General features: G+C 33.4%; 2 protein-coding genes and 1 non-coding gene across 4 annotated transcripts in view; 1 reads left to right on the top strand and 2 right to left on the bottom strand.

The window, feature by feature from the left end:
- The window catches only part of LOC138713715 (uncharacterized), a 79145-nt gene extending 68968 nt beyond the window's left edge, over window positions 1–10177 (top strand). Inside the window, exons 2-3 of one of the 2 annotated variants that reach the window (XM_069846024.1) lie at window positions 2097–2193; window positions 6473–10176. In XM_069846024.1, coding sequence (XP_069702125.1) covers window positions 2097–2193; window positions 6473–6702 — 327 coding nt within the window. In that variant the 3' untranslated portion in view covers window positions 6703–10176. Of the gene's footprint in view, window positions 1–2096; window positions 2194–6472 lie in introns of both variants that reach the window. The other variant, XM_069846023.1, reaches the window with a different exon arrangement.
- LOC138713719 (serine-enriched protein) overlaps window positions 1–15783 on the bottom strand; it is a 300616-nt gene that overhangs the window by 221027 nt on the left and 63806 nt on the right. The window lies entirely within an intron of this gene.
- Window positions 13717–13789, bottom strand: TRNAV-CAC (transfer RNA valine (anticodon CAC)). The gene has a single exon. It is a non-coding gene; the product is annotated as a tRNA-Val (tRNA).

The following is a 15783-nucleotide window of genomic DNA, read 5'->3' on the forward strand; positions in this document are numbered from 1 at the left end:
GTAAATTGGTGCAAAAATCATCAATCATGGACCAATGATGGCTGGGCGAAAGTGATATGGAGCGATGAAACAAGGATTTCTATATTTGAAAATGATGGAGGCAAATACGTTCGTCGCCGAAATGGAGAAGCTTCGAATCCTGAGTGCCTAATCGAATAGTCCTCGCAGAAATACTAAGTCCATTGCTGTGTAGAACTTCCTGTATCTCTTTAGAAGATTTCCATCGATCTTTCAATGCTAATCGACAAATCTGTCTCACATCTCTTGGACTTACTTTGCGTTATCTATCAGTCCTAGGTGTTGTTTTACAAGATTTTGTGGATTTGTACCTCTGTCATACCTTCTGGACGCCAGACACTGTAGCACCATTACCAAGTTTTCTTGCCATTTCCTTGAATATGTAGCCTTCATCTCGAAGTGTGACTGCCCTAGAAGGTGTTCAGTCCTTTTGTGGAGCCATTGTAATAAAATTATCAATAAAGTTTGTTGTAAAGCAATCAGGTGTTCACCTAATGAAATCTTAAGTCATACTAATGATAGAAACAAATTAATAATGTCCATATGTTATGCTAACAGTGCTCAAGAATGCTTCTACTGATCAATAATAATCTTAAACTTAACAATAGGCCAGTTTTTATTACACTAAATAATGGGAAATTGTAATGAAATCTGAGATTAATATTTAGATCTTAAACGACAAGAACATAATTTCCCACATAGTAATGATTATTTATTGTTAAAATATTCAGGATTTAATGTAATACCTTTGTTATAACCCCATAATTAACGAATCAGTCACGAATAACATTTTCAATTGTACAAATCTGTGAATCAATGCAGATGCTATAATAATTCAGTACAATAACAAAACGTTTCCAGAATTATGGCCACCAGTGTATGTTATTACAATTTTCTGTAATTATTCTAATGTTTATTTTTATGAAAATACTTCTTTTTCATGTATGTAATTTAAGTATCCAAATATTCAATTTATTTTGGTCACCTGTTCTTATATCCCGTCATAACTAATTTTGAGTTCAAAATGGCGAAGAACACAGCTTTGAGAAAGTACATAATGTAACTCAATCCATTTTTACTAGAAAATATATAAATTTTCAGTTTCTCATCAGGAATCGAATTCTCATTCGTTACGTTGCGATAGTAGCAACAAAAGAAAACAAAGTTCTAAAGTATATTTACAGAAAGACAATTTTTGTTAACTCTTTCTACTTATATCTTAAGTTAGCTACACGTCAATGTTATTCCTGACCGCGGTGTACGTATCGGTTAAAAAAAACAAAGCTTAAACTCTACTTCGAATCCATAGTGGTTTGAAATCTAGCGTAGAAAATGGATGTTTGTCCATTGTAGCTACAATGTGTGCCGAACCAGGTTCGACTCCAGCCAGGGATGGCAAAATTTATTTTCCTCTCATTGAAACTGAACGTATGTTTTGTCTTCCGCCATATGTACCTAAATTCCACTAATTATTATTTAATGGCATATGTTGCTTCTTAAGGGGATGCGCTACTGAATTTTATAATTTCTACATTTTAAGAGATAATGTATTGAAATTTTAACAGCATATTATGATCATGATTATGAATTAATATGGAAAATTTCAATGATCTAAGTCAATAAATAACTCTTTTAAAAATAACATTTGAAAATAACACGTATATTTTTGGAAAACGTCTTTTGGAATCTAAAACAAGAGTTTTCTATGTTTTTTATAGTGCATATTATAGCTGAAACACAGGTTGTGGTAATGGAGCATTGGAATTTAGCATATGAAGAGTAAAATAAAAAAAAACATGACATTTCTTCAAAAACTGTCATTTTTCAGTAGCGCATCCCCTTAATCCTTAAGAATGTGGATAAATCCTTGAATGCAGATGATGATGATGATGATGATGATGATGATGATGATGATGATGATGGTCATAATATTAAGACGCTTTATTTCATAATCTATTTCATGAAATCTTTCTTAGTTATTTAACTTAACTTGTGAATTTCTATGTACCTATCCCATGCTGAAGGAGAGCTAAAACATTGTTTTTATATATACATGGATGAATAATTTCTGATTTCAGAAAAATGGGTTTTTTCGTCGAGTCATTTACAGCCCCATTTCAATGGATTTGAGTCGACAGAAACGTCAAACAAAATCCCCTACTAATGTTGACGTAGGTAAGTTATATTGTGTTGATAAAGTAAACTTTTTTCTTTTAAAAGTGAAATAGCAGTTCAATGAATGATGTGGTTTAGGTATATGAATCAATGTTAGAATTCTTTCATTTCCATTGTGCTCGTAGAGCAGAGATGCGAGGCTTACTAGTAATTCCGAGCGCGAGCTGTTTTAAGCTCTCTCCATAGGCGTGGAACTTTTCTAGCAGTCAGAAAGGGTGTACAACGTTGCAGACCATGACAGATCGCAAGCGAGATTACAATAAAGATTTTAATGATAGTTTTTATATAATGAACATGGCGGTAAAGTACAGTGTTTAATATGTGTATATATATATATATATATATATATATATATTATTATTTGTAAAAAAAAGTCATTAATAGTCCATTAATATAAAAAAGTCATAAATTACTCAGGATTATGTAAAGTATTTTCAACAATTATATCACGATTCTACTTTCTGTTTAACGACTAAACACAGTTGGGAACAGAAGTGTTAAAATTTAGTCTAAAACCAAAAGGAACTGCTACAGAGGTTGATGTTGATGCCTAATTCGCCAATAGAAGTTTGAGCATCAGTGGTCTGCCTTTCTCCACAAGTTATCGTTTGAAAATCTTCTTCAATGACTTCCCAACGCCGGTCGGCATGAAGGATGAAGGTTCAGTTTGGCGTAAATAAACGAAGCCTCAAGGTTAGTTTTAAACGTTCATAAATGCAAGCAATAATGTATTATAGGACAAAGACATTGCGTGACATTGCTCCCTACATTTACTATTGAATTTCTCAAAATTATGCCTCAAGGAGAATTTGCATGAAGGACGTTTCAAATCTTTACATTGCATTTTAAAAAGCCATTTCAAAGTAACTTCAAATAATGTACTAAACTCGCAGGACGGTAAGAAGATTGGAAATTAGTGACGGTTTTATTGTTCCATTAATCTGTATAGGCCTACATGCATACATGATGAATCCAAAGAAAATGCCAAAACTAATCCTAGCATATGACTCCAAAGACCGTAGACACTCAGGAGGATCTCCCAAAGAAAAGATGGCTAGCGACTTAACAGGCCATTGAGGCCTTATATTTAATAGTTGATGATGATGATGATGATGATGATGATGATGATGATGATGATGATGATGATAATGATCATGGTGATGGCGACACTGCATACTACAGGACAGTTAAATCTGAACATAAAATAGGCCTATATTTAATGAAAACTAAAAAAAGTAGTGCGGAAAGTACTTTTAACGCTAGTCCGAAAAGTATCTTTTAACGTTAGTGCGAAAAGTATATATTAACGTTAGTGCGAAAAGTACTTTTAACAATAGTGCGAAAAGTATCTTTTAACACTAGTCCGATAAGTATCTATTAACGTTAATGCGAAAAGTATCTTTTAACGTTAGTGCGAAAAGTATCTTTTAACGTTAGTGTGAAAAGTACGTTTAACGATAGTGCGAAAAGTATCTTTTAACGTTAGTGTGAAAAGTATCTTTTAACGTTAGTGTGAAAAGTAATTTTAACGTTAGTGTGAAGAATACTTTTAACGATAGTGCGAAAAGTAACTTTTAACGCTAGTCCGAAAAGTATCTTTTAATGTTAGTGCGAAAAGTACCTTTTAACGTTAGTGTGAAAAGTACTTTTTTAACGATAGTGCGAAAAGTAACTTTTAACGCTAGTCCGAAAAGTATCTTTTAATGTTAGTGCGAAAAGTACCTTTTAACGTTAGTGTGAAAAGTACTTTTTTAACGATAGTGCGAAAAGTAACTTTTAACGCTAGTCCGAAAAGTATCTTTTAATGTTAGTGCGAAAAGTATCTTTTAACGTTAGTGTGAAAAGTAACTTTTAACGTTAGTGTCAAAAGTACTTTTAAAATTAGTGCGAAAAGTATAACGCTAGTGTGAAAAATATCTTTTAACGCTAGTGCGAAATTAACTTTTAACTTAGTGCGAAAAGTATCTTTTAACGCTAGTGTGAAAAGTATCTTTTAACGCTAGTGCGAAATTAACTTTTAACTTAGTGCGAAAAGTATCTTTTAACGCTAGTGCGAAAAGTATCTTTTAACGCTAGTGCGAAATTAACTTTTAACTTAGTGCGAAAAGTAACTTTTAACGCTAGTGCGAAATTAACTTTTAACTTAGTGCGAAAAGTATCTTTTAACGCTAGTGTGAAAAGTATTTTTAACGCTAGCGTGAAAAGTATTTTTAACGCTAGTTGAAAAGTAACTTTTAACGTTAGTGCGAAAAGTAACTTTTAACACTCGTGCGAAAAGTATCTTTTAACGCTAGTGTGAAAAGTACTTTCAACGCTACTGCGAAAAGTACTTTTGACTCCAGTGTGAAAGGTACTTTTGACGCTAGTGCAAAACGTACTATTAACACTAGTGAGGAAAGTACTTTTAACGCTAGTGCGAAAAATAATTTTAACTCTAGTGTGAAAGGTATTTTTAACGCTAGTGCAAAATGTACTTTTAACGCTGTTGCAAAAAGTATTTGCAACGCAAGTACGAAAAGTACTTTTCACGCTAGTGCGAAAAGTACTCTTAACAAGAGTGCTAAAAGTACTGTGGGGTGTAAGGAAGGACATATGGTGTCCGTCAGAGTGTCATGTCGCATCTCGGTTTCCCCCTACTCGTTTCTGCTCGTTTCCGTTTGTGACTGGAATGTCTTAGCTATTTCCTGAAGACATTTGATGTTTGCAATTGAACGCATTCAACTGTTTAAAAAAACTTAAAGAAAAGAAGGCCGTTAAGTAACTGCCATGTGATTTCCCCCGTTTCGATGACCATGCGACATAACCATTCGGATGGACATTAGCTATGGACCAACACTTGACAGGCACATATTGTAGGTCTTTCTGATCACCTGGTCAACACGCCACACGGCCACTGCTGAGACAACACAGGATAGCACATAAGAGACAAACACTCTGTCCCATGGACAGAAGATAAATATCCTCCACTGACCACGCCGGGAATCGAACCACGGGCCGTTTGGTAGGGACACGAACACACTTTCGGCATAACCGGAACGGCGGACACATCTATACTAATAATAAATCTGTAGCCGAAATTTTTCTGGTAATTTTCGATTTTCCAAAAATAATTGGCCCTAATATATATAATTAACCACCCTGAAACCGAAAATCGCTTTTTTGAAATTTTTGTTTCTATGTCTGTCTGTCTGTATGTTTGTTACCTTTTCACGCGATAATGGATGAACGGAATATAAATTATGTTACTTATATTTTAGGCTATATGGCATTCAAAATACATGATTTAAAAGGGGGGTTATAAGGGGGCCTGAATTAAATAAATCGAAATATCTCGCTTATTATTGATTTTTGTGAAAAAATTACATAACAAAAGTTTCTTTAAAAATAATTTGCGGTAAGTTTTATTCCTTGAAAAATTTTGATACGACTGATATTTAATGAGGTAAATGAGTTTTAAAATTAAAATAACTGCCATCTAAGGCCGTATAATGAAATAAAAAACAAATGACTTCGTCTATAAGGGGCCTTGGACAGCAACAATGGAGAACTATGAAAGATAGCCTACAAAGAATGTTTCTGTGTTTGTATGAAGTAATATCGGAAGCTAAATTAACCGATTTGTATAATTAATTATTATTTCACCATTAGCAAGTGTAGTTTCTCTAGATGGACATAATGCTATAATGTTATTACAGTAACTTCTGATATAATATAATATAATATAATATAATATAATATAATATAATATATGTAATGTAATATTATAGAATATAATTTAAGTTATTTGAAGGGTTCAGAACCATAGTGGGCCAAACGCCATTTACTGAATACGTAGAAAACAAGAGTTAAAATTAAGTTATTACCATAATTCACCGGAAACCTATAACAAGTAAAATAAAGTATACACATTAAATCTAAATGATGTCAATGTTCATTAAACTATGGTTGCATGTAATAAAAAATTAGAAACATGTTAAAGGAATTGTCATTGCACCAATGAGTGGTCTCTGGACCAAAATGATCGCATTTTAATTATTTGGATGCAATTTAAATTAAGTAACATATTAAACGATTTATCCTTCTATCAAACACGAATGTTCCCTGGATCAAATGTCCTATTTTAATTATGTAATTACTTTATATTTATTTCTAACGGGTGCAGCGGAGCGCACAGGTGCAGCTAGTTTCTTAATAACACAAAATGTATTAACACGATTCATAAACATGTGTTCTCTAATGTTATTGTTGCATTCGATACAATATTCAATTCTACTTTCAGGTGACATCCATGTTCAGTCTGGCTCCAATTGGTCGGTAGATGTCTTTGGGTTTTTGAAAATAAAAAGGAAGCCGGGCGGTGGTGTCGATGTGTCTGTGAATCTTCCACAAGGAGTCTTCTCCAGAAATGGATCTGGAGCCCCTCCAGGACAGCCAGGACAGAACCCTTACGGTCAAGAGAAGAGTGGAAGAATTCCTCGTCTGAACAGGGACAACTTGCAGTATGAGTGAAAATAAAACATCAAGTTTATGAAACTTTCTATGTTCAATTATTGCTATATAAAGAAATTCTCTGAAACTAACTTAATTTCGTAAACTTCAACAGTTTTCAGAGAAACAATATACTGTAGGGTACATAACTCAAGCCATCAAGCCATCTTTCTGAACTTGTGTGTGTGAGTGTGTGTGTGTGTGTGTGTGTGTGTGTATGTGTGTGTGACGCGGTCTAGAAAGGCACATGTTGCAAAGAACTATCTTCTTTAGAGATGGCCGATATTTCACAAACCGATATTTTGTCACAGGTATTTTTTTGTCACAGATAAACCTGTGACTGATGATGCGAAATATCTGTGACAAAATATCGCTATCGAAATCTGCTCCGTATTCAGTACTCTGTGACTGATATTTTCTCCTCTACGTCGTAGGTTTGCGCGTGCGCATGATACAATAACAGCAGTCTGGCGGTAGTTTCTCCATCTTAATATAAATGATGTAGTTATTACACGATTTAAATAATAACACCATTGGTTACCAGTACTTAATCTTGTGTAAAATCCTGTGTGAACAACTGTTTTGTTTTGTAATTATGTTCCAATGTTTCTTCCGAATACTTATGTTTCGTTAATTTTTATTCTATTACTGAATATTATAATGTTGATGCACGACTTAAAATAATTTATCCATTATATTATATACAATAAAAAGGATCAATTTTTAAAACGATTAAGATAATCATATAACAATTTTTCCATACCCAACTACATTTAAAAATGATCAACTGGTTCAATATCTACAATATAACCTCTTGGTACATGAGGTTAGCTTTCGACATGTTACTGTTCAGTTAGGTAAATATTTATTTGTTAATGGTACATGTACATAATTTTTTGTTGGATTTTCCCATATAAATCACTAATGAGTGGTGTGTATAGAGAAATCGTATTCATATTTCACTGCTCTTCAATATTTCCTGCTAATTTTTATCGGTGTGACAAAATATCGGTGTAATTCATGCATATTGTGCTTACGTATCGATATAAAATATCGGTGTAACAAAATCACCGATAAAAGTCACAGACATTTAATTGTCGCAGTCACAGTTGTCACAGATACTTGAAAATATCGTTTAAGCTCATCTCTAATCTTCTTTAAAATGGCCGGTTTTTCCAAGTATTGTTAGAAAATTTAACGATTGTTAAACTCTAAACAGTTTGTTAATCAATTAAATTGTATGTTTTCAACACCAGTTTGGTTTAACAGATTGTTAATAGTTTGTTAATTTTAAATGTAGGATTTCGGGCAGTTAACTCGTTTAACAGTTAGTTAAATATGGCCATGTCTCCACAGCTGTTCGAACAGAAGTTGCGAAATTAATATTTTGTGTCTCTCTGTAGGGAATGTTTAGCACATGACTGGTAATATAACATTTAAAACATACTTTGGACTGTTTAAATACATCAGTGTTATTTTATTTCTTTCGTATTTCGTATCCATAATAACAATGAGGAAATATAACCTTACTTTGTAATTATTATTCAGCACGTCACCTCCAACTTTCATTTGTCAACTGTTTCTTTATGGAGCGTGGCCTACTATAACAGGTTGTCATTTTATGCAAGTTACATGACTCACTCTATAATATAGAATTTAAAGATTAATTTTAGCAATCAAAAATTGTCTTACATATGTAGAATCATTACCAACTGCTGTTGAGTAGTTAAAATAGTGCTAACAGACGTTATAGTTAAGTGTTGGTTATCTTAAACAAAATTATGTTGAACAAATGGAAAATACATTAACAAAGCGTTAACAGACTGTTAATTTAACATTCGTTAAGCAAAATTAAACATTGCTTGTACAAACTGGCCATAAAGCTTTCAAAACTGTCACGAAATTAGGACGGCAAAATGCAAGGACTACTAAGACAGAAACCAAATTCGTAACTATACAACTGAGTGCCGATTTGGATTGAAAACGAACTGTTAAAGAAATATAATGTCTAAAATTTCAATTTAAAATGAAGATATCTTATGGTACTTTACATGATATGTAACTCCTTAAATAAATGCATATGCACATTAACAACTGTTCTATCAATATTATTTTTAAAAAGTATGAAAGGAGAAATTTAGGAGTGATGCGAAGAGAAAGAGATAAGTACTTAAGTAAATGGAGGATAGAATAATAGGGAAATAATAAATGATATAGGTGTCCCAAAATAGAGAAAATGAAAATGTAGGCAAATAATTTAGGAGAAAATAGCTGGGAAAGAATGATTAAGAGTAGGTAGATTTGAGAATAGAGAATGGGAAAAAATTAAAAAATAAATAAATAATCCAAAACCTACATCAACACATAAACAAAATGCACCCAAAGCTACACTACACATTAGAAACCGAAAACAAATCCATAAATTTTCTAGACATCACAATAACAAAATTTGACAACAAACACACATTAAAAGTATACAGAAAACCCACAACAACAACAACAACAACAACAACACACATATACAACACATCCAACCACCACACACAACACAAACAAGCTGCATTCCGAACAATGGTACACAGACTACTCAACATACCAATGAACCAACATGATTACAAAGAAGAGCTAAACACAGTCAAATACATAGCACAAGAAAACGGATACAACCCCAACATAATAGACAACATAATACATAAGACAAAACAAAACCACAAAAAACAGAAGAATACAACACAAACACAAGAACACAAAAAATACATCACACTAACATATGAAAACAAAAACACACATAAAATTGCAACCTCATTCAAGAAATTGAACTACAACATCGCATACAGAACAAATAACACTCTACAAAAACATCTCAACACACAAACAACACAAACAAACAAATACAACCACACAGGCGTATACAAACTCAAATGTATTAAAAAAAATAACACCTGCAACAACTTCTACATAGGACAGACAGGCAGATCATTTCAAACACGTTACAAAGAACACATCACAGCCATAACAGAATTACAAAACACTTCCAAATACGCAAAACACATCACAAATGCCAACCACACCTACAGAGACATCAACACAGACATGGAAATACTGCACATCCAACCAAAAAACCAGAAACTCAACACACTAGAACAATATGAAATATACAGACACACGAAAACATACCCCAACGATATTCTCAACACACAACTCAATTTCAAAACACACGCTTTGGCTCTACACTACGAACGCACCCACACAGGAAACAAGACGCGCCAAGATCAACAACGACCAGTTCCGAAGATGACCGAAAATAGGTCGAAACATGTTAACAAGGTACGTTAATAATATTTAACACAAGAAAGTTCTTATCATAAATATTCCAAAGTGATACAGTGTTAAAAGTTGTGTAATCAGGATGTAAAATAAATAATGCAAATTATTAAAAGGAATATGCAATATTCAATAAAAAAGCGAGAAATGGAAAGGAGTCAGTCTAGGTATGAGAGAGAATAGAAGAGGATAGATAGGGAAGGATTCAGTTAAAACAGAAGAATAGGAAGTAATCAAGAAATACTTGACAAATGAACATATTAACATAAAAGGGTGATATATATTAAAGGGATGGTGGATCGAAAAACATAAATGTAAAAACCCACCATAACTATGAGTTGTAAAGTTGGCTGACAAATAAATACCAATATCAATATCAATATCAACAGCTGTCGGTTTGATAAAATTAATATTCATGCTTAGTCATCGCTTTGGACCATTAGAGAGTATCGCTGTCATTATGATATAGTAGGCTACAGTTCAAGGATATTGGCAGTTATGACTGTAGGCTTTGAGACTTGGGATCCGATACAATAATTTACTGTGCATTTACTATAGGTTGTTGACTCGCTGCAGGTAGTGAAAGGTATAGATGTGTTGAGGTAACAACGTTGCTGTTTAGAATAGAGTATGGTAGTATGGGGAAACACATATATATGTACACTCTGAAAGTAAATATACATTGCCACAATGTTCCATATCAGTTTCTTCTACATAATTGATTTCCACTTCTGTTTTACACGTTCAGTAACCGGTGTAATTGGCGTCTCATTAATTCTCTGTCTCATTTCCTCAATTAATTTGAGGGCTTCCGGCATCTCTTACTCTGACTTTTCTAACCGTGTAATAGTTTTAGACTCAGTTTGAAAACAGGCTTGTATGAAAACCAAATTATTCATCAGAACCTTCAAATCCAGAGCGTTTTCCTTTGCATATTTGTTGGCACTCATTTTACAGTACCCACATCCACTGTACGCTTTATCACTATACTCAGTACGCCGTTATGCGGATTTCCCACTGAATTGCTCTATTGGGTCCGAAATCTCGAAGCCTAGTCACTTATGACTGTATATAGTACAGTAGTGGCAAAAAAAAACCGGACCGATTCTTGTAGTTGATTTCAGAGCCTTGTTCACTCCAGAGCACGATAGACTGGTAACTAAGATTTTCGTAGTTCGAATCCTGCCTGGGAAGGAAACCTTTTTTTGTTCCTTATTCAAATTTATTCCCAATACTTTTCGATAGCTGGTAAAATTCATATTCTGAGAGTAATAAGTTAATTAAGTAGTAAAATATCGCTGCAGTCGAAAAGTATTGGGAATAAATTTGAATAAGGAACAAAAAAAAGTTTCCTTCCCAGGCAGGATTCGAACCACGAAAGTCTTAGTTACCAGTTTATCGTACTCTGGAGTGAACAAGGCTCTGAAATCAACTACAAGGGTCGGTCCGGTTTTTTTTTTTTTTTGCAACTACTGCAGATATAATGCTGTCACTAGATAATTCAGGAGTAGAATATTCATGATTTAGAAGTGGGACAATGAAACAGCATGCTTGGGATTATATGGTGGACAAAGATGGCACTTAATGATACGTGATAGCTTTTCTCCAGGTGTTATCAAGGCTTGTTGGTGCTATAGTTCGTCTTCAATGGTGCACCGAGAGTAACGCTAAACCGGCGGCAAGAAGAACTACAACTTTGGCGCGTCACTCATAGATTGAATGCCTAGTTGAATGGCGAAGAGTCAAGTATCCGTCATTGGAGAAAAAAAATAAGTACCTGTGTTCATACTGTTGTGAAACGTTTGTATAAATTTGAAGCATGAAAATCTTTTACATCAAAGGGCTTTTAGGGAATCACAAGGCAGAAAATTATCGCCAATTAATACATATGTTACTAAGAGACTACAAAAAAAAAATGGCCTGCAATATGTCACTGAAGATCCACTTCTTACATTCACATTAGGACTTCTTTTTGCTGAGAACTTGGAGACTGTAAGTGATGAGCAGGGAGAGCGATTTCACCAAGACATTGCTACAATGGAGCAACGGTATCAAGGAATATGGGTCCAGCGATGATGGGCGATTGTTGCTAGTTTTTAAAAAGGGAAGATTCCAGTTCTCATAAGAGAAAAAAATGAAGTTATTTTTTTATCTTTCTCTATTTTATTGCACGAAGAGTAGCTTTTATAAGTCTTAATAGCTGATCAGTTACTGATGTATCAGTTTTATCATAACTAAGCTGCCCTTGAAAATTGAAAATTGAAAAATGAGAATAAAATAATTTTTAATAGGTCAAAAATACTGATTTTTCAATGTATCAGGTAAGAATCTATAACACAAAAACGTGACGTGTTACGAACTTTTCATTGTCATTTTCGTGTTCAGCGCATGCAAATTAGTTAAGATCAGCCTTTTTCATTAATGTTATGGCAAAAAAGTTCAAATTTGTTGAGTAGTGTAATTAGAATATATTTCAATCATAATGACAACCACCAATTATTACTACGATCATTTCTCCGGACTGTTCCTGAACTTCATGGAATACATTAAAGAATTGCATCAAATTATTTAACATATGACAATAAAATAAACGCTATATGATGGGTTAAGAACCATAGTGGGCCAAGCGCCATTTACTAAAACCGTAGAAAACAAGGGTCAAAATGAAGTTATTACCATAATTCAATGGAAACATATAGCAAGTAATATAAAATATACACATTAAAACTAAATGATATATCAATCTTCATTAAACTATGGTATTCACTTAACTTTAACCCTTGGTTTCTCCGTTTTTAATAAATGGCGCTTGGCCCACTATGGCTCTGAACCCTTCATATATTTAAGCAGAAAGTCTAATCATACTTATATCACACTTTTGTATTTTTATTGTTGACACACTAAGTTTAAAATATTTGTGTTATTCGACACAGTTATAAATTTACCACAAAACTGGGAATCCCGTTTAATTAGAAAATATAAACACCCCTTTCTGTACAAATTTACATTATAAATTTAAATATTTGGACGCTCCTGACTTGCTATGCAACGTTAATCTCAAATCATCGCTGTTTCCCGAGAGTGAATTTATGAACCCCGCTTCCTGCGTGAAATGTGTGACATCATTTCCGTTGCTAATATTTCCTTTGGTGTTTCTCCCGTGTCAAAACTAACAGAATTTGTGGTATATATGAATTTCAGTGGTACCAAGAAATAGGACAAGGTCTTTATGTACAAATATTCATTAGAAATTAACTTTCGTTAGTTATGACTCGGAACTTTTTCACAACATTACAGAAAAAGTATATATGGAAAGATTTGCATAATAACATTAATTAAAGGACGCACTTAAATTAAAGAATTTGTCATTTTTTCAATTTTTTTTTCTAAAATAATGTAGGTGGAGGTACGGTGTGATTTACCCGGGTCAAGTCTTGTTTGCCGCGCTTTATAGTATTTATAATGGTAACCAATGACTCAACGACAGAGGACGACTTCGGTAGTTGAATATGTAAATTGTGAGAACGAGTTCTTCATTGAAAAAGTACGTCAGAGAGCACATGAACACAAACTCAAAGCAATCGATGCGAAACATTTTGAAATACTATCTTTGGTTTCAGTAAGAACAAATTTAAAAAAATGATACGGTGTATACCGATAATAATAATAATAATAATAATAATAATAATAATAATAATAATAATAAAATTATGTTTCCGCCCGGGATCGAACCGGGGACCTTGCGCGTGTGAGGCGCACGTGATAACCGCTACACTACGGAAACAGATGAACGCTGTGTTAAATATATACAACCTCCTTACAGGTTGCACAGAAGTTCTGCATGGCCACTATATCGCGCAACATTATGTAAGAAAGTGCATGCGATTTTAATCAACCAGTTTGAAAACTTGAATATAACATGGGAGCAACTTTACTAATGTTATTATTGAGGCACCTTCTTCGGTTGTTATATTACCTTGCTATTATTCTTTTGACTCCTGTTCGAGGTATCTTGTAACAAAGGTGTGTTGAGTACGTACGTTTGTGTGTGTCTATGAATGCCCCTTATAAAAACTTTGAAATATATTAATCGATTTTGATCAAACTTAGTACGTACTCATACAATGAAATCCAAGGACACCTAAACGTATGAAGTTCATTCCCTAAAATATGAAAACTTGATTGAAATATATTACAAAAGGATTCTGAAAAATATTTCATTTAGAGTGTGAAACTTCCATTAACTGAAAATTATAGAAATATACCCGTGCAACATAAAAATGTATTACTCATTTGATATACGTATGCATTTTTCTGATGGGGCGTCAGCAGTGTTCTATGACGACCTATGACGACCAAATGCTTTCATGCACAGGAATGGGTTAGTTCAGAAATGTCCGTCAGCACAGTATTGTATTGTATTGTATTTATCAACATTCCATGGTATTCATACATTGCTTTACAGCTAGAATATGGAACAAGTCAAAAAACTTAATACTATTATAAAGCCTTAATTTATAGTCACAGTCTAGATGAATTATATATATATATATAATATATATATATATATATATATATATATATATATATATATATATATATATATATATACATATACAGACGAGATTTACAATATAGTCTACTAGTACAACACAAAGTTTTAGTATCAATTTCATGAAGTGTTATTGAATGTCATGAATTCACTTACAGAATAGAAGGCGTGAGAAATTAGGTACTTCTTTAATTTGGCCCTAAATAATCTTATGTTTTGAGTTTCATTTCTTATATCGATAGGGAGGCTATTAAAAATTTTTACTGCCATATAACGCACAGTAATATCAAAAGTCGTGTAAGGTTAGTTCCAAAATTGCAGGAGATTTTCCACTTGAAGTTATGAATACTGTAACGGAAACCATGCTCTGTTTACTACAAAGAGATGCACAAAACCAACTGCCGCTCTCGCTCGCTGTGTTCGTTGCACTAGTCTTTCGAGTCTCGTCTCGTCTCGTAACTCATGGGCGCTTCGAGTTTCGCACAAAAAGACAAAAGAAAACAGTATCTCAGTTATCAAAATGTTCTGGTTCTACTATCAGATATTACCTATGGTTATATAAATTTAAAAAAACTAAAATAAATTTGAATTTCTAAGAAACATAAAACATAGCATTAAATAAAACGTTTTGTTTTACTTGAGACTGAATACTTGATCTCAAACGTACGAAAAATAATTTCCTAGTATTTTAATAAGGGCCTAGTAATTAAATAAAGATTGGAGAACGGATTATTATACACTGGAAGGTAGAGGTGATGTTTCAAATAGGCTATTTGATTGTTTATACATATATAACAGTTGCGAAAACAGATAAAAGTTCAATCTGGTATAAACAACTGTGACGATTCAAGGCTGCTTGACTTTCGAGAGTTGATCACTCCCGAAGTCCCGATGTTTTGAACGTTTCCTTGCAAGCAGTCAACGACAGGCAATACTGTCGTGCGGGTTTTCGGTTTTTCGGGCGCTGTTAGCCTTGCATTCTCGCTTTTTGTTCATCTCTACTGTTTACTTCTCGATTTCCTTCAACGCAAGCATTACGTAACGAGTTATAAATTCGACAACTTACTGCCGAACCCTATTTATGCACGCTTTAACAGCTGTGATCATAATATCGCGAGTTTAAAATCTATGAGTGTACCAGTAGGCCATTTCTTTTTTATTATTGTAGAGTTCCTGTTTATATTGTTTGTGTTCATGTAACTGATTTTAGAGTTTAATTAATGTTC

The sequence above is a fragment of the Periplaneta americana genome, chromosome 14 (genome assembly GCF_040183065.1).
Source record: "Periplaneta americana isolate PAMFEO1 chromosome 14, P.americana_PAMFEO1_priV1, whole genome shotgun sequence".
Lineage (NCBI taxonomy): Eukaryota > Metazoa > Arthropoda > Insecta > Blattodea > Blattidae > Periplaneta > Periplaneta americana.